Source organism: Leptosomus discolor, chromosome 8 (genome assembly GCF_034619465.1).
Source record: "Leptosomus discolor isolate bLepDis1 chromosome 8, bLepDis1.hap2, whole genome shotgun sequence".
Taxonomy (NCBI): Eukaryota; Metazoa; Chordata; class Aves; order Leptosomiformes; family Leptosomidae; genus Leptosomus; species Leptosomus discolor.
Genome location: NC_141398.1, coordinates 5,058,835 through 5,078,596, shown reverse-complemented (window position 1 = coordinate 5,078,596; position 19,762 = coordinate 5,058,835). Strand labels below are relative to the sequence as shown.

At 44.1% G+C, this 19,762-nt stretch overlaps 1 protein-coding gene across 1 annotated transcript in view; it reads left to right on the top strand.

Annotated features, from left to right (window-relative positions):
- TEX10 (testis expressed 10) overlaps positions 1-19,762 on the top strand; it is a 51,804-nt gene that overhangs the window by 19,558 nt on the left and 12,484 nt on the right. Inside the window, exons 7-10 of the mRNA XM_086468971.1 lie at positions 786-961; positions 1,269-1,446; positions 14,220-14,308; positions 15,521-15,654. Coding sequence (XP_086325097.1) covers positions 786-961; positions 1,269-1,446; positions 14,220-14,308; positions 15,521-15,654 — 577 coding nt within the window. The remainder of the gene's footprint in view (positions 1-785; positions 962-1,268; positions 1,447-14,219; positions 14,309-15,520; positions 15,655-19,762) is intronic.

Here is a 19,762-nt window from a genome sequence, read left to right as displayed (position 1 = left end):
CTTGATTTACACTTGGCAGCTTCTTTCATGCAGTCATCACTTCAGTAGTATGTTGACAAAATGCTTTTGGTTTAGAAATGGTTCTTGATTTGATAAGCCAGGGTGTCTATGCAGAATTTGTAGGCCAAGAACAATAGGATTTGGTCTGTAAGATTGTTTCGGTCTGAGCTAGGATCAGGAACGAGCGAGCACGTACGTAAGAGCAAGTCGTGCTTCACCACCACGATAGCCGCCTGTGAGGAATGGCTGCACGGACGAGGGGAGAGCGTCTGACCCAGTACGCTTTGTTAATGAGGTGGTTTGGTGTTGTGCTCCACCGGTTCTAGTTTTTAGTTCCGCTTTAAGAGGCATCTGAACTGACGAGCAAGACGTCAGCGAAGGTAGAATTGGATTTGAAAGTCTGGTGTAAAGAGTAGTAGCTTGATTGGGGGGTTCAGTGGTATTGAGGGTGTGGGAGTCTCATGGATCTGACTCATAACTCATTAAATACAAACTGGTAAAACTAATGATAAAATGGAAACGTTGCTTTGCCAGCGTACGGTCAGTTCACACAAATACTTTCTGAAAGAGTTGAAAATGTGCATCATCAAATAAATACTTGTGATGCGACTGTCGTAGCACACGGATGTGCTCAGATTCTCAGCAGATCACAGTACTGCAGTTTATTGTAGTTTAATCGTACCTGACATTAAAGCAACTTAGTCAAGACTGGAGAGTAAGTTTGTGGGGGTTTTGCTGTTTGGTTTTGGCTTTTTTTTCTCAGCTAATTTTCCCTCTTTCTTTAGAAGTCGAAGTAAAGTTTTATCTCGTTGGTTGGCTGGCTTACCTCAGCAACTTGCCCTCCTTGGCTTGAGGAACCCTGAGCTTTCGAATCAGCTGATTGACATCATTCATTCCGCTGCTTCGCGTTCGAACAAGGAGTTACTACAAAGTTTACAAGCCACTGCTGCTCGAATATACGGTAAGACTTTCACACCACAGCGTAATGAATTCTGCCCCTCACTCGGCGGGGAAGTTGCAACGCCTGGAAAATTCTGCTGTTTCCTGGGTGAACGTAAAGTCCACGTGTGTGGGACAGGGGTGGAGAATGGTTCAGCCCCTTATAATAAAGGTTAAAGTGAACTCTGTGTGTCTTCCTGAAGGCTAGTGGAAAGCTGAAATCTTTAGTTCGAGCTAGCAGGGCCTGCAGCTCATGCTCACAGAGCGCAAGGGGATTTGTGTGTTCGGAGGGGGAAGGTCAGCGTGTTGATTGCCTGTCTGTGCCGCAGATCCGCTGGACGGCACGCTGGTCCTGCTGCCGGCGGAGGCCCAGCGGCGGCTGGTGCAGCTGGTGTACTTCCTACCCTGCCTGCCCACCAGCCTGCTCGCCGGCCTCAGCCGCTGCTGCATCATGGGCAGGATGTCCTCCGAGCTGGCGGCCACGCTCATCGGGATACTGCACATGAGGTACAGCGGTTTGGTTTGCTGGGGGGGGGGGCGGGGTTGGGAAATGTGTGAGCACTTATTCGTATTTATTCATTAATTTTGTTACTGATTTGCACAGAAAAAATGAACATAGTGTGCAAGAATTGGCGTAACGAAGGCAGTTAATGCTTCCGTCAGACTTTACTCCTGGCCTTTCGCTTCAACTGTCTTTGCACTGATTGATTTTTCTTCAATGCTTGATAATAAAATTGTATCAGTGACTCGTGAGGCTGCACGGTGCTGAGCACCCTCTACCTGGAACATCATCACTGGTGGTCTTTGTTCTGCCACTGATGGCAGATTTCCTTGCAGATACTTCGACCTCACGCTGTTTGTAGTGAAAAATAACCAACCAGTGTGTGTTCTCATGTTCTGCTTGCTTTCAAATTTTTAAAACTGGCTTTTCCTATCATTAATACACTCAAACAGCAAAACCATAGCTGCTAGGCAAGTGTCCCGTTAGAAATTATTCACTCTCTTGTTTGTGTCCTGGCCGGAAAGAGGGTGAGTTTGCCTGTGAAGTCAGGGAGAGCGGCTGCTGTTCGGCTGAAGTGAGGGGAAGGCTTGCTGGGATTTCACAGGGGTGTTTTGTTTTGCTGCTTTCTGGAAGAAGTACACTTGTTTTTTTCTGCATTGCTTGATATTGTTGAACCTGAGATAAATAAGCAGGGATTAAGCTTATATGAATTATGCTTAAAGTGAATTTTTTTTCTTAATGGTTTTTGGAACGGAAACATTTTTTTAATTAAAATACGACGCAACACAATGTACTGTCAAATACAGACTTGTTTGTGCTGGCTGTATAACATGTGAATGTGGTGACTAACAGGTGAAGTGATGGTGGTGAAATTCATAATATCCTGTAGGTAATGCATTACCACCGTAAAAATGAAATTCCATCTAGTTTTGGGAAGGTGGACTTCAAATTTTATTTTTAAAAAAAGAAAAGTTCTCTGCCGTATGCTGGAAATGCAGTGGCAAACCGTAACCAACTCAGAGAGAGTCATTGCAAGAGCTGAAGTCAGTAACAAGCACTCAGGTGCTTCCTTTGTTGTCAGATCTTACCGGATTTTCAGTGTGGGAGCTTTTTATGGTAATAGAGCGTACCTGTTTCCTGAGGGTTACCAGGAAGCTGCAGGTGGGCTGTGGGCACTTGATGCTTTTGACAGAAGATGCAAGAGGCAGCGGGAGGGCGGTTTGCTTACCAAAAGCAGGTCGCTTCTGGAAAACAGAGGAGGAGGAGGAGCAACTTCTGGTTTTCCAGAAGGGAAGTGATTTGATTTTAATTTACGGCATTTGGAACGTGTTTTAAACGAAGTAGGATTTGAAGGTGGTGGGTTATCTACCCAAGAAGTCAATCTGAAATAACTGGATGAAGGAAAAAAAAGTACCGACGTAGCTGTACTACCGCAGTTTCTTGTGTGGATAAGCCCTAACCGCCCTCCTGTCTGGGGGCCTGCATTTCTGACAGAGCTTGGCGAAGAGATGCCACTCTGGGTTGAGTGTTGTTCCTTTGATAAGGCTGTTCCCCCTTCGTCGAGAAGGAATCTGTTAGAAACAGGAACTTGATCAGTTTTCTTTAGAAACACATCTGCAGATAATACAAGTCCTTGGAAACATTAAAACGAGTCTTTTCTAGATAAAGCGAACGCACCAGCATGGCAAATGCATTCTTGCCTGTAGAGCCAACTTAACTACTTGTGCAAGTTTTAAAGGGTTTATCGATGACACGGTTTTTTAGCTGTGGCTCAGCTTCTTAATATATAGGTGAAATCCATTTTGTGGAAGACTATTTTATTTCTTATCATCATGACTGTAGACTTTTTTTTATCCCAAAACCTTCATCCTAGGATGCCTTAAAATTTAGAGAACAGAGATGATGTCAGAAATGTTAGTGGCTGCTGAGGGGGATGTGAAAAAAAAAAAAAATAGAATAGCTTTGATAAGCATGTAAAGATAGGGAGATAAGTAACAATATTAACTTCTCAGGAGCTGAAGAGTCTGGACTATCTTTTTCATTGGAGAAGAAGTTGTACAGTGAAGGACCCAGCAGTAGCTTTTCTAGATGTGAGCCTTAGCTGGGCTTTACGAGCTCCATAACCTGTCATTGCACACAGGATACGTGAACTAATTTTCCTTCTCTTACCAGAAAAGCCAAGCTGGATGGCTGTGTCCATTTTTGTGGCTTGCTTTTAGGTAATGATGTGGACGAGCTGGATTCAGTTTAAAGGCGAGCAGGCAAAGAGCAATATTCTGTGCATTGTGATAGTGGGGAATGACTGACAAATGGGCACTGCTAGGGACGTAGGGCTGGGAAGGAGGGGGAGCTGTGTGTGTAAACGGCTGTTGAAAAGGAATGGGAGAACATGGTTTTAGCAGGGTTAGAAACACAGACCTTAAAGATCAGAAAAACGTTTGGTTTGAGTGCTAAATTTTCTAAAAGCAGAGAGCTTTTAGGATGAGCTGTGTAGGAGGCGGGTGTAAATGTACTTCACTGGAGGTACCTGAAATCAGGCTGGAGGAAAGTACGTCATGGATGGCAGAGGTAAAGCCTGGAAGGAAGCAGGGGGACCGGGCAACTTCTGGTCCTCACGTACAGCCCTTGCGACCTGCGAGTTGTTGAAGTGAACGGTGCTGTAACAAAACGTTTGTAATTCCCCCGTTCTGTGCCACAGCCCGGTTCATGGGACGCTTTCTGTAGTTGTAGATTACGATCGTTTTTCCCCAGAGGAACTGATACAAACCAGTCCCTCAGGGGTCATTTGTGAGTCAGGCGGCTGGTGTCAGTAGATGGCACTGTCTGCCTTCCAGTGCCTTCCTCTTCTGTTTGGGGAGGGGCGAGTGTTTGTATGAATTTCTTTTCTTACACCACCTGCTTATCTGTCATGCTTTAAATAGATTGCATTCGGGAGCATCAGAGGCTGACTGCTGTGTTTGGTAATGGTTCTGAATTTCTTTAAAAGCCTTTATTTCTGTATTATTCTTGACTGGCAGAGCACGTACGTTTTTACATGCATAGGAGAATGCACATACCTACCCGTGTCTGTTTGCCAGGGAGAAGCTACGTTAAGGTGGATTCGATGAGAGTACATATGGATGACAATGAGACTGTTGCATTATTCCGGGAACAATCATTATAAACTCAAGGAACTCAGCTTTTTTGGTGTGTGTGTAAACTGTAAAAGTAGATAGTAAATGTATCCAGATGGCTTAAACCACAGCCCTGTGAAGATACCAGGCAGTAACATTAAATTCTAATTATTGCACATTAACTTTTAGAATGTTTTGTGGTTAGAAATGAATTTTGAAGACGTTCAACGGTTTCTGCTTCTTATTTTTGCAAGGGTGAAACGAATAGCCAGGTGGTCTGCAGGAGCCCATTACGTGAGCCGCGGTGGGCTCCCTGCGCTGAGAGCGGAGATGATGTTGGCGGCATTTCCATGTATAATGGGAAGGTTTCTGAGCCAGGGAGGGTGATGATCTGTACTGGTAAATGACTAGGGTGGTTCCTGGCATGCTTTTGGTCTGTATTCACTAAAGCTTTACCAGTCAGCACAGGCCAAGGACAGTTCTGAAAAGAAAGCTGAAATGCAGCCACCCCATTCTGGATGCTGGTGTGAACACGGCCAGGTTTACACTAGTTGATCTCCGGTGCCCGTGGACAGAGGTTGTTGCTGTTTGGGTCGCTGGGACAGCCACAGCTGGTGAAACTGAGGGACAGAAGGTGTTGTCTGGGGTTGGTTTCCCTGTGCCTGCCTTGTGCCTACTGTGTGGGACCCGAGATGTAAGGAAATCCAAGCAGGCAGGGTTCTCAGAGGTGGAAGCGTGCCGGGGTTTGGGGGTATAAATCTTTTCTCCCTACTCCTGTTCATACACAAACAGGTGAGGAAGGGTGTGGAGCGGCACGAGTGAACAATCTGCGACTTCAGGCTGAGGGAAATGAGAGGTGGTGGCTTCTTGGAGGGAGAGGAGTTCTTGGAGTCGGCCTTTGATAACCTTAAATTTACAGAGGCAAACGCCAAGGGTGTGGGAAGTATTTTAGAAAGTCTTTGCATTGAATCTGCTGGGTGGATTTTTCTGCGGTGATTAGGGGGGACTACTTTGTATTGCAAAGAACCATTCATCTGGATGCAGTGTGCCACATTTCTAAAAGAATTAACTTCAATCTTTATCTTTAATTCATGGTTTGTCAGAATAACTGGTAAATAATCAAATATAGTTCTCTGCTAATTAAAGATGAATGATTTAAGTGTGAGGTGGGAATATGTAACTTTTGGCATGAGTGGACCTTTGGTTTGAAATTCCAATCTTAGCTTCATCTTGACAGTGGAGTTCTGGTGATTCCTTGAAGATGTGGATACGGACACGTGGACAGTTCTCTCCAGAGAGTGAAGAAGTGTATTAATCTTGATGGTCTAGTAGGGACTAAGGTCATAAACTTTAGCAGTATTATAGGTAGAGCTAGAAAGAATTTTTGGTATGATACTTCTACATCTGCTTTCTACATTTGTAGGGCAGGTGGGCTTCTTCAGAAGAGTTTTTAAAGGACTAGTGGGGCATGTGCTTATTCTTTGAGCACTTTTGGGAAGACTGGCTTGGAGGCAAATCTTTGTCGAATATGGAAATGTATTAAATGTCTTAAACTCACCTTCTTGTATAATGTAGATGCTGTTGTTTGTGTGACAGGAGGGAGGTCTGTTTGGTTGTTCACACACCAAAGTCGTTACTGCAGCAGTTGCAGAGGAACAGCATTTGTTGGGCTCAGTGTTTTTGTTTGCTGCTTCTTAGTGACTTTGTGGATGGCAGATATTCTTGCAAACGCTTTTCTCTCTTTCTTTTTTTTTTTTTTTCCCTGTCCTTTTGTGGAAGGTGGGACACTTAAGATGTTTAATATATAATCTGAGTATTTTACTGTGGTGTATTCTGTCCTATGAAATGTGGATTAAGAAATGCAGCTTATGAGACTGTGATCAAATAGATAAACCAGGAAGTCAGATTGCCGACTTTGCGGGAAAAGTAACTCTTAACATGTCTTGAGGTACAAATAAGAACCTATTCAGTGTAATTATATAAATGCAATTAATTTATGTGCCTTTATTCGGCATAATTACATAAATGTAATTTATTTATGCATAATAGTTACGATTTTTTTTAGAACTTTTTATCCATTGGAACAGTGTGTCTGGAAGTTATTTCACTGTAATCGAGAACTGGACAGATAATAATTCACTGCCTAGATAAAAAACAATGGGAGTTAATTTATGGCATTTCTCTCTTGAAGTAGAGTGTCTATAAATGAGGTCTCCAATGGCTTCAAACAGCCATTTCGTATTCTTGTGGGGCTCTTTCCCTGCTGGGGTCTTGCAAAGAGCTGTTGTTTCTGTTGCTGTAGGAAAGGAGAAGGGTGAGGACCGTATAAATAAAAGCTGAGTGCTCTCTCCCAGGGAGACATAAATTGTGTGGGAGTGCCTAGTCTTCACAGGTTTGAGATGGCTCGGGGGGTAACTCGCATTCTGCTTGTCGTAAATGGACTCCTCCCTGAAGAGGTAGTGCCTTTCAAATGTTCTGTTGCTTTCCAGACGGTAGTGAGGCAGCTCAGCTGGCACCTCATCACGTCGCCAGGCGTGCTCCTTGGTTCCTGCTGTCCTCAGGAATCTGCTGTTTAGAAAGGATGGGGATGGACATTTAACATCTGTTTGGTGTCAGGTGTAACGTTCTGTGTCTCCACATCTATTGCCCAGAGATAGTTTAGGGTAATAATAGAGTTTGAAGTTTTCTAGAAGATATTTTCTTTGTAACTAACTACTACTTTTACTTTATTTATTCATCCTGGTTGTGTGATCCGCAGCCTTTGACAGTGTAGCTGGAGGAGGCACAGTGAGAACGCGAAATGTAGGTAACAAGGAGCCTATGTACCGCTTCATTAAGGACCTGCTGAATGCGTTGTTGTAGACAAGAAACAGAAATACATTATATTCCCCAAAAGTATTCGCAAGCTGGAGAGAATCTGGAGAGGATATTGTAACCCATTATTGTGAATAATAACACTGAAAGAGCAATTGCATATGGTAATTCTCATGCAAATGAAGTGTAGAAAAGATTTCAGAACACTTTTATTTTAAAGGAAGACATGAATAAATTTCAAATTTTACCAAAATAAGCTGAGTTCTTGCTTAAAAAAAAAAAAAAAAGGAAAGAAAAAACACTTTCAAATCATTACAAATGGTACGATGGAAAGTCAACTCACCTTGGAGGGTAAGTGGAAAAGCAGACAAGGGTAGGAAGGCGTAGTACTTCTGAACGGGTTCCTAAGAAAAGTGTAGGAATAGCAAGGTGTGTGTTCCCTCTGAAGTGCTTTTTCTGGCTGTATTTTCACAGCCCTCAATTTAGAAACAAAAGTGAGGGAAAGTAGTAAAAAGGTAACCAAAAATGCTTAAGGCACTATTGGATACGAACTAAAAAGAGCAGCGTGCTCTCAAAGCGCTGGCAGTTCCCCGGCTGGGTGCCGCTGAGGGCGAAGGGTAAAAGGCTGATCTGTTTTCCTCGCTGCAAGAGCAGAAAGGATCCATCGTTCTTGGGCGTCAGATCCTGGGGTGGGTTCCTTCATCCCCATCTGGTCAGCAAATTCCCTTTTCCTCACTCGCTGTTCTGTAAAGGCCCAGGACGTGAGAGAGGGAGAAAGCTAAGCTTGTGTCTGAGGATGTGGCCCTCTCCATTCGTCCCCAGGTGGCTGTTTGTAGTTTGATATTCGTGACCAAGGGGAGAAGAATTATGTGGCTGCACTTAAAACTGCACCAGGCAGTAAATGCCGTTGGCTCATTAGTGAATGTTTCTCCCGAGTTGTGCTCTCGTTTAGAATGCGCAAGCAATTCTTTTCTTCAGGCGGCCTTCGCAGCCGGGGAGCAAATGAGTAGCTGACAGGCTTACTTTTAACAATGCATGGCTCAAATTGTTGTTCTCTGAAAATCGGGTTCATATTTTTCCCCAAATCCCTGGTAATTCCTCGCAGGTGTTTGTTGTGTTTTGCCACATCTTCAAATGGAAACACTTGATCCTTCCAAAGAGATAATGAAAGTTAAAACAAAAACCTCACGCTAACAATCCGTCGCCTACGTGTGGTACCTGTTAGAGGAGGAGGAAGATAAAAACCTCTTGCTCTCAGGATTCACGTCCAGGACCTGTGCTGCCTGAAGCTGAGTGGGTGTGAATGATGAGATGGGTACAGGGTTCGAGAAGAATTCCAAGATTTAAATTTTTTCGTTGCTTTTTTTCTTATGAAATGATTTCAACATCAACTGGTGACCGTCTCGGTTCCCTGTCTCTTCAAGAACGGGTGGGAAAACGGAGAGTGCTGACCCTCGTTACCAGTGTAACAGGAAACTGATTTGATGAAGTTGATGCGGGAACCTGAGTTTATGCATTATTGCAGTTGCGTTTCAATTTGACAGAAACTATTTTTTTCATTAAAGCTAAACGGGAATAAACTGCCAAAGCTGAGATGAATATTGGCACAAGGCATTTCAGTGTTTTAAAAGAATGTATTTTACAGTTGTGTGCAAGTACGTGCCTACACTGGGGGGAAACTCCTTTTAGAATGATTTTATAACCTAGAATTAAAGAAACAATTGTGGGAGGCCTGGGTTTAAATCTGTGCTCGATGGTTGATAAAACAAATGTAAAATGGGATCACCTACCACAGCCTGCATTACGTTAGGTTTCTCAGGCTGGTCTCTTGCAAATGTTTAAATCATTCTGTAAAGCTTCAGGAACATCCTGCGCTGGGATATTGTCTGTTATGGCAGTTGGAAGCACTTTCCTGGAGGGCGAAAGAGTTGGATTTTTAGTTTCCTTGAACAGAAAAGCCAGACCCTTGATCTTGCACTTCTTGAGGTCTGTAACCCTCGCTTTTATGAACAAAAGGGTGATGGTATTAGTGCCTCGGAACAGCTGTGAATCTTGCGTTTGCTTTTTCTTGTTTTGCTTTAAAAATACTGGAAGACCGACCTGAGGGCTTTGAGATTCATTACACTTTTCGGTTTTATTGCTGAACAGCCACAAAATAATCCAAACCCAACCCAAATGCTAAAAGCAGCTTGCTGTGCTTGATAGGTGCGTTGCCTGAGTTGGCGTTTGAGCAGTGCGTTTTACAGGAGGGCAGGTGGAAGGATAAGCAAGGTTCAACGGAGTTCTTCTTCCTCTAAATTACCCAAGGACTCCGTAGGATGTCCTAAGTCAAAACCAACACCTTAAACCCGAACCAGAAATCAGTGGGTAGCTAGTTTAGGTCAGGGAGCACGAAGATAATGGTCGGTAGCTGAGAAATAACCACTTGTGCACAAACTGCAGTTGTCTTAATTTGCAAGCCCAAGCTGGAAAGAACAGCAGTGAGAGCAAGGGTAGCGAGGTCCGTCCGGAGCGAAAAGAAAAGCGAGCAGCAAGCGGTGACGGGACTGCCTTGCACGGTTGCGGTGACTGGGAAATATTTGCCATGCTACTGGCAAGCGAGGCAGTGATTTCGAAGTTAATTAGATTCAGCTTTTCTTTTAATTCCGTTTGGCATACAGGGCAGGTTCCCTAAAGGTGCAGTTCTGAACCTCAGTGAGGAGGTTGTCATGGGGAGCAGGTGACCTTACGGAAATGACAACACGTAATTCATCGTAGTTAGGGTGAGCTTTGCTCAGCTGACTGCAGAGGTTTCTTGCTCACGTGCCATTTGATAACAGGTTCCCATTGTCAGTGAAAATTTATTCAAAAAAAGGAGGTTATAATATGCTTATTACCTCGCGTCCACCTAGAAATCAGATTTTTTTTTTTTCTTTAGTTAAATGTCTAACATGTAATTTAGAAGCATTTTGCAAACATATTTTAAAAGCACACATAGTTCTTCATTATCCGTGGTAGCCTTGATACATGAAGCGAAGATTTTTGAAATAGTTTGCAATGTATTTGTAGCACATCGGCATCCGTTCTAGAATTAAATTTCTTTTGTTCTCTGCTCTTCTTTCTGATTTCCTTTAATGTGAACCTCGAGATTGAGCAGCTTTAACTACATTATAGGCGTTTGGGTTCCAAGGTAATTGAGGCATTGACGACGGGTTAGACTCGTATTTGAACAGCTTCTGTGCTGGGATGCTGTTCTGCTTGTGTTTGTGATATTAAAGACATTGCTCTTGGTCTGAATTTGTTACGGGAGATCTGTGAGATCCGTATCTAGCCTTTGATTACGTGATCTCGTGGTATTTTTCCGTCCTACGTTCTGCATCGAGCGCCTCGCGCTCGCTGGGGGAGCGTCTGTTCAACGTTACGCTTTGTCCCTGCCGTTGCAGTAGAAGGCTCCATGTTTTGTCTCTTCTATTAAGTCCCCCCTGGGAAAACAAAGTGATTTGCGGAATTTTGTGTTGTGCTCAAGTATCTTCACGGCCGTAGGAGATGAGGAGGTGATGTTTTTCCCGATTTACAGATGAGGAACTGAGGCGAGGCGAAGGTGTAGACGGAAGTGCCTAGAAGTTCCTGCTAACTGTAGGAGCTCAGCGTGCCATGCTGGGGCACTGATTTTTCAGAATATTTAGCATTTTCTGTCTTGAAAGCGAAGGATTGACTTCAGCGTGGAGCCGCAGAGCTCAGACGGGTCTGGGTGCTGCTCTTTAAGACGCGTGAGGCCGTATTGCTCCGCAGCTGTTACTGCCCCTTGGCTTTCACTCCCTGTTGAACTGTCACAGGGCTAGTGGTAACTACCAGAAGGAAGGGGTGAGAGAAGCCTCCACTGTGAGTAATGTGGGGTTTTTTCCTATGAAAAGTGAATTAATAGCTCATTTGATGATACTTGGAGAAAAAGTGTGGCCACTGACTTCCTGTCACCCAATTTTAAAAAGTATTTATCTAGCATCTCATAGAACCTCTGCGATGCAGATAGGAGGGTGGTCCAATATAATGCCGCAAACCTACTTCTTCACCTCAAGTTGTGAGCTGTTCCTTTCTTCTACTTTGTTTAACCATCTTGTGCCTCGTACGCTGTGCACGTTACAATATGGTGCAATAAATAAGGCAGGAACAGGTCAGGCCGTGTTACCTTTTCATTGCATAACCGTGGTTGATCCATTCATCCGTGGTTTGAATGAGGCATAGATTTTTTTTTAAATTTTTTTTAGAGAAAATATGACACACAAGACTCTCATACCCTCAGGTATACGCGCAAAGCGGCCAAGCTGAGGGTTATAGGCAACTTTCTCTGTTGCTTTCTAAATTGGACGCTGGATTATTTCTAACCTTAATGCTCTTTTAATACGGAGGCTTCTTTTATGTATGTAATAGCTTTCACTTTTTTAAAAAAAAGGAAACTGCAACTGAATTTCGGGATCTTGGCTTTGTGTGTCCGTGTCTCAGTGTAGCTCTGCTTGTAGTTGAGTCTTAAGACTCATCTACAAGTAGTTTTAAAGCTATTGAGTAGGTTTGTGTCTTGCCCTGCCTCCGCAGTAACGGGGCAGAACAGCAGCAGTTCTCTTTGCTTCCTCTTATGTCTGCTACATCGTAGGTGTAAGAGCTTGTGCTGTTAAGATGCTTAAAATGCTTGTCCTGTTTCGTGAATATGCAGGTAGTCAGATGTGGGTAGAAAACCAAAACTGCTGAAGGGTTTGCAAAATTTCCAGATGTCTAGCTATAAGCTTCAGAATCATTTTTCCTGTCCAGGGGTCTCCTGAAACCTTAGGTGTTTGCTAGTCTGCAGTGAATCTTGAGGGTTTTTTCAGTCTATTCTGGAGTTCATGTAAAGTTCTTGCATGCACTGGTCATCTTATGAGGAATTCAACACATCTGCTAACTGCTGCATGGAAAAATATTTTTATATTTTATTATTTGAAACCAGATCCTGACTAGCTTTGTCATGCAAGTCCCTGAATTTGGGTTTACCGCTAGTTCTTTCCATGTTTTCTGTCTTTCTGCCAAAGATTCTTTTTATTTTCACATTTCCCTGGTTCCCCTTGCAGCTCGTCATCTGATGTATCTCTTCCAGCCTCTTGCGTTCCCACCGTTTTCCTCAGCAATTGCATTGTTTGAATTTCGGTGTCCAGTAAGTCTTAAATCCTCCTGAATCTCTCTTCACGCTCCCCAGTGCTTATTTAGGTATAAAGAGCGACCTCAGGTGTGACTCGTAGTCCCTCTGCGTTGGATTCGGGCAGCTTCTTCCCCCGTGCTGAACAGGACACGGGCTTCATTCTCTCTTCTGGTAGATGGATCTAATTCATAAGGTGAAGATTCACCTTATGTGGCATTGCTGGGGAAACGGGCTGCAAGACCTGTCGCTGTTTTAGCTGAGTACGTGTGAAATCTCTTTTGACGCTGTCATCAATCGGGCTGGGACCTCCTTGGAAGGAGAGAAGAAATTCTCCCCTCTCCTGGGAGAAGACGACTGGCCATGGCCAAGGGCTGTGTCTCCAGAGAGCTCCGTGTTGGCAGCCTTGCGAGTGGAGAGGGATCGAGGGACCACAGGTGAAGGGGAGGAGAGGGGCCGAAGGCCTCCTGGGAGCTCGGAGGGACCCTGCAGAGCTGCCTTTTTCTTTCTTTTTGAGTCGCTCCGGGCACGCGCGTATTCTCGCTGTCACTTTTGTGGCCGCTGAAATATTGCGGGTGGGTTTTCATGGGGTGGCAAAAATGTACATGCCTGGCACAGAGGTATTCCAAATTTGGTAGTTTTGCTCCCAAAACATGGAGCTGTAAAAAAAAAAAAAAAAGTCTGAAAAACAAGCTTTCCAGAATTTTGTTACCCATGAGCGAAGCCATTTTGGCTGTTAGTGGAGAGAAACTGGGGGGGGGGGGGAGAATCTTAAGGCAGATAGTTGGCTTGGAAAACCGCCTTTGGAAGCGCTGAAATTTCGCAAGATTGCAGGAGCAGAAAGCAGCAATCTCTTACAGCAAAGCTCCGCAGTCCGCAGCGTGCGTGCCAAGAGCAGCCTACAAGTAAATTTGAATAATACGCGTTTTGCATAATGGGGTGGAGGTCTGAGCCGCAGCCTTCTGCGGAACCCGCGTGCGAGATGATGCTCCCAGCCCCTGGCTTTCCCCTGCCTCTGCACCGACCCACGGGCCAGGGCGGTCAGCGGTGTCTGTTTGCTCCGAGTATCCACAAAACGCGTCCAGTTTGAGAAACAAGAGTCGGCTGGTGCCCCACTTCTTCCAGATCGCCCCTAAAAAGGGGGGTGTCGGGCAGCTTTGGTAAGGGGTTCGCTCCCGCCTTTGCACGTTGGTCCTTTGGTGTTCGAAATCCCAAATTTAATTTAGTTCTGGGTTTCGTAGCTGTAGCTACTCCAGAGTGCTGAGGCTGCTTTTAAATGGGATCTGTTGTTCTGTAAAGAGCTGCGTTGAAAGTAGTGGTATGATGAAAAATACAGCCCGGCTTTGTGATGTAATGGCTTTTACCAAATAAGGGAAATAAAACTAATTTAATTTACTGTGTGTTGCCTGTCGTCACTACAGTAAAGGTTATACTGGTGTTTATGAAAAGTTGCTACCTCAGTAATTTAATCAGCTGAACCACCGAAGCCCATGCAGGGGTGCGAAGTTCAGTATCGCTCGTCTTGTCTTGCAAAGAGCAAGTTGTTTCCGAAGCTGTTTAAAATGCTATTCTAACAGCAGCAGTTGGGAACAGGAATGCTGTTAACAATTAACAACTTAGTCATGCTAATTGATTGTATTGTGCAGGTAGGTTGTGAATTCTTAATGATGTGCTTTTTAATAAACTATCTGCTATTGGTTTTGTGTAGATCATCCTTTGCAGGCTGGAAGTGCCAAGTGCAGGATAATTCAGTGAATGATGTGGACTATTTCAGCTTCTTGTTTTCAACCCTTATAGGTAATCCATGTGAATGTCATAATTCAGAATTAACAAAATGAAATCTGTTTTGATAGTCAATTACTGGATTTAATGTAGAATAAATGGTGTGGTAGGTGCTTCCTGGAAGTAATTCTAATCTTGTTACATCTTTTTGATACGAGAGACCTTTTTTTTTTTTTTTTTTTTTTCTTTTTATTCTCTTGATCTGATCTTTGACACCCTATTTTTACACTTTGCCATTTGGGCTGACTGTTTGCACGCTTTTTCTCAATTCTAGCAGCTTTCTCTGGGAAGTATGAGGAAGACCTAAATTCAGCATATGACATGAACAATTTTTTTTTTCCTAGATTTAAGTAAATGCCTTTTATTGGCTCGTAAATTAGTGCCTCTGGGATTTCCTGTGGACATGCTTACGCTATTACAGACATTCCATCAGGATAAAGTAACCAAAGTACGTTGCAGTGAGCTGCCCAAGGTCAGCCTGTGAGCAGAATTACTGCTGCTACTATATTCTCACTCAGATTTAAAAATAGTTGTAATCTGTGGTGATGCAACTTTGGGAAATGACAGTGGTTCAAATGGCATACTGCTCCTGAGAACCACCTTCCAGTAACTTGTCCTGTGGTAAGAAGAAAGTGCCTTCATCACCTCAGTCATCCGTAGTTTCAATTAGTTTGCTTTCAAAAATTACCTTTTTTTCCCCTAAAACAGTGGAGAGACCTGTACTGATAACTGAGAAAACAGAAGCAAAACCAAAGCCACTGTTTTGGAGCAGTAGTCCTGTTACATTAAAGCTTCTAATACCTGGCTAGAAATAATTAGCCAAATGATTGATTTCACTATTTTTTTTTTTAACGTTGAGGTGGTGTTAGAGGGTTACTGAGTTATTGCGAACACACGGTGAACTGTCTTGCATTATACATGGGGGGGGGGGTTATTATTTTGTAAAGATTTATACGTTGAAAATGGTGGCGTAACATTGGCCTCCTGCAGTTTGGGGTTGTTTATACCACGTTACAGTTTAAATGGGTATGCCGTTGATTTTTCAAATATTTTTGTTTTCTTTCAGAAGTCAGGATTTGTATTTTGATCTACTCGATTTAAAATACCAAGCCAGAGCTTTTAACAAATAAATGTAATTTGCAAGACGGGTTTTGTCAGTGATGCTGTCGAAGTAGAACGGTGCTTGGCTTGTTTTGTGATACTGTTGTACTGCTGCTTTTTCTCCAGGGTTCTCAAGAGAGGAGCTGACTAGTCTCCAGGGCATTAGAGGAAAACCACACATTAGCCAGACACAGCTTTCACCTGTCCGTCTCTACCTAACTGATCTGGACCAGTTTTTACACCACTGGGCTGTGACAGAGGTAATCCATCAACACTAATTCTAAATGACAGCGTACCAACTCCGAGCGCTCGCCGTCCCTTTTCCACAGATGCCTAAACCTTGTTGTGAGTTGAGTTGAAAAAAAAAAAAAAAAAAAAAGGAAGGAAAAATGTAATAGCTGTCAAACAGCCGGTGTTTTTCTACAGCCAGCAGATCATGTTCTGAAGGAAACTGCTTTAAAAGGTGAATGTTCAGACCTGTAGCGTGCCAGACAGCACTCATGGAAAAAATGGGGAGAAGCCTTGGTGGCAAGTTCTTAAACGCTAATAAGATTAAGACCAGCAATATGTTTTGGCTTTCAAAAATAAATTAATTGTAAAAAATACTAATTACAAAGAGTTTTCTTTGAGAGTAAATTCCACTGTTAATTAAAAAGCACTTGCATTGAATCAGATTTTAATTTGGAAGCAATAATAGGTTGGCAGGGTTGGCATTGGTGATTATTTAGAGTAACTTCTGATGCTTATTTAATCAAAATTTACTGGGATTGGAAACTTCACTGTGAATTCAGTTCGTGCCTGTAAGATCGTAAGAGCTGAAAGCTTGATTTTAGCGTTGGTTCCGCCGGGATCTGAGCCACCAGATGTGATTCAGAACAGGGGTATCAGTCTTCAGTCTGGCACAACCCTTTTTATTGCTTAGCTCACCAGAAACCATTTCAGGTGTGAAATTGTGTCTTAATGACACGCCAGTTGGACAGTAGTTACGAAATCCCGCTCAGGAATACAGAAAGGAGCATCTCACCGAAGTTTTTATTAGTTGTATGATTCTGCGTTTTCACGGCGGGCTTTTTGGTTCAAGAAAGCAGTACAGTGGATTTTCCTCTTCTCATTCATAAAGTTTAAGTGATAATCTACTGAAACTAATGGTAGTCTGAGGCGTATATTGTGTGTGCGCTATTACGTATTATAAGAGTATTTTGAGCAAAGCTGTTGCCTGGTACCGTGACTGACACCCATCTTCAGACATCCTGCCTTCAGTCAGTTGGCCTGAGGAGCAGCTAAACCTTCTAATTTGCTTCGCTTTGTCTCTTCTGGGCAGTAATGAAGCGTTTCCTCGCCAAAACTCCTTTCTCCAGTATTGAAGGACTGGGCCACTTTCTCTCCCTGTCCTGTACAGAGCTGTTCCTCTGTGAACGCACCAGGGGGGTCACTTAACTCTGAAAGAGTTATCGTAGTCCCATACGTCATCTGAAGGATTTACATACGTTGCCTGTTTCTGAAAATGCCAACTCCTGTGTCTTCTCCTTCCTCTTTTTGCTGGTCTTCCACAAATCTGTCAGAGTTGGTTGAGAAACTACCCAACAGGACTGCTTTCACTTAGGGACAGTGAAGTGGTTCCACTGGAGATAGCTTGCTTGTGCCTTCGGTTCCTGGTTGCAAGTTTGATTGATTACCACAATCTTTTCAGTGTTTTGGTGCCATCAGGGAGAGTCAGTACTTTCAGGAACTTGCGCCTTGCTTTTGTTAAAGTACCTTTTCTTGGGAAGGATGCAAGGTGCTCTCTCAGGTTCTCAGAAGTGGATGGCAATCATGAAGGAAGGAGCTGGATGTCCTTGGTTAGTAGTGAGAGAGGATGTCCTGTGGAGCATTGCACTGCTTCTGCAGTTATGCGTCAGCCTGAAGTCTTTTCTGGCAACTTAAGTAAGAACAAAAATCCCATGCGTCAAAAATCTGTGTGAAGAGCGGTGAGGCCTTCTATACCCACGTTGTTTTGTAGACTCTTAGCCAGAGGGAGCTCTGGACTCCCGCTTACAACTCCGAGCTTGAGAAGGAGATCGGAGGCTTTTCCTTATAAGCATGTTTATGATTATGGAGAGCAAATTTCTAGTGAACTGGGTTAGATACACCTAGGATGCGATTGGGAGTAGTCAGCGAGGATTTATGAAGGGCAGATCATGCTCAACCAGCCTTCTGCAATGAGGTGACTGCCTTGGTGGGTCAGGGGAGAGCACTGTCTTCACTTGAGTAAGGTTTTTGATGCTGCATCTGCAACATCCTTGTCGACGTGCTGACAAGGAGTGCCTTGGATAAAGAGACAGAGATATGGATTGAAAACTGCCTGAACGGCCGGGCCAGAGGGTTGTGATCAGCGGTGCGAAGCGCAGTTGGAGGCAGGTCACTAGTGGAGTACCCCAGGGTCGGTACTGGGGCCAGTACTTCCTGACCTTCGTTAATGCCCGGGACAATAAGACCGAGTGCACCCTCAGCAAGTTTGCAGATGGTACAAAACGGGGAGGACTGGGTGATCAGATGGTTGTGCTGCTGCTCAGAGGGGCCTGGACAGGATGGAGAACTGGGCAGAGAGGAACCTCGTGAAGTTCAGTAAAGGAAAACGCAGATTCCTGCGCATGGGGAGGATTAACCTCGGGCACCAGTAAGTGCCGGAGGCTGACCAGCAGGAAAGCAGCTCTGCAGAGAAGGACCTTGAGGTTCTGGTGGACGACAAGCTGACCATGAGAGAGCAATGCACCCTCGTGGCAAAAACTGCCCAACAGCGTCCTGGGCTGCATGAGGAGGAGTGTTGCCAGCAGGTCGAAAGAGATGATCCTTCTCTGCTCAGCACTGGTGTGGTCACATCTGAAGTACTGTGTCCAGTGTTGGGCTCCCCAGTACGAAAGAGGCGGGGACGTACTGGAGCATCTTTCATGTGAGATGATGCTGAGAGAGCTGGGACAGTTCAGCCTGGACGAGAGGAGGTTCGGGGGGATCTTACCGATGTGTGTAGACACCAGATGGGAGGGAATGAAGAGGATGGAGCCAGGTTCTTCTAAGTCGTGCTCAGTGGCAGGACAGGAGGGCACAAATTAAACCACGTGAAGTTTCATCTAAACCCAAGAGAACTTTGTCAGTGGGGGGCGGGTGGGGTCGAGCACTGGAATGAGTAGCCTAGAGACATTTTGGTTCCCATCTATGGACGTACTCAAAACCAGGCTGGACACAGTGCTGGGCGACCTGCTCCACCTGACCCGGCTTGAGCAGGAGCACTGGACTAGAGGAACTCAAGGGGGTCCTTTCCAACCTCAGTGATTCTTTGAAAATTTCTCCTCTTGAAAAAACAGAATTTTGGTTTCACCGTCGATGAATCCCTTATCGATTCTGGGTTTAGAGCGTAATGAGATTCCCAGGGTGGGGAGATTGTATTTATTACTTGGTAGGTTGTTGCACTTGCAGATGATCTGGAAGTCAAACTGTTTCTGTTAAACGCTTGCCAGAAGGCCTGGTGGTATGTGTTCACCCCAGAATTGCTTGCTTTTTTTTTTCCCATGGAATTTGCAGACAGAAAAAGTAGGGGCCCCTCTTCAGTAGCTTGCTTTCCTTAGTATTATCATATCATTAAGATACTCTTTCCTCTTGTCTCTGATCTGGTAATACTGGTCTCTGGGATACACTGTGTTCCCAATCTCTTTGTTTTTACAAAGAGAAGAGATCAGTATTAAGGCAACTTCCTTTTATGAATCACAGGATTCCGTTCATTTATCACTTGGCTGGTTTGATTTCAGATGCAATCGTAGATATGGTGATATACATAAAAAAAAAAACCCAACCTGCTGAAGTTACCACTTAAAAATCAGATTTTAGGCTTTTAGATGACAGTTTTCTCTGTGTTTAAATATCTAATACCGTGCTGTGTTCATTAAGTTTAGGGGTTTTCTCTTTTCCTTCTTGAATACCATTGTCCAGCCTCAAACATATTGACTCATTTCTTGTTTAATTTGTAAAGAAAACATTCTGGAGACTATAGTTCATAAAACTTTGGGATTTGGAGGCTGCACCATTTTGACAAAACAAGGAGGAGGAGAAGAAAAAACAAATCCTGGCTTGGGAATAACCTTTCCGTTCAAGATTTGCCGAAAGTTGCACAGGAATACTTTTTGTAGAGCAAGCAGTTCCCACCGGGTATTGAACAAGCAACTCTTCTCTCAAAAGAAAATAAACCCAACAGCAACGAAAACCCCCAAAACCCAGAGCTGCAGCCTCGGGGGAGGAGAAAACTGTCAGCAAATCATGAGGCTCTTCTGGGATGTCTTGACAGACAGTGCGATGCGATGGCTCTACGTGCGTTGAGTTGGAGGGAGGGAGGTTTGG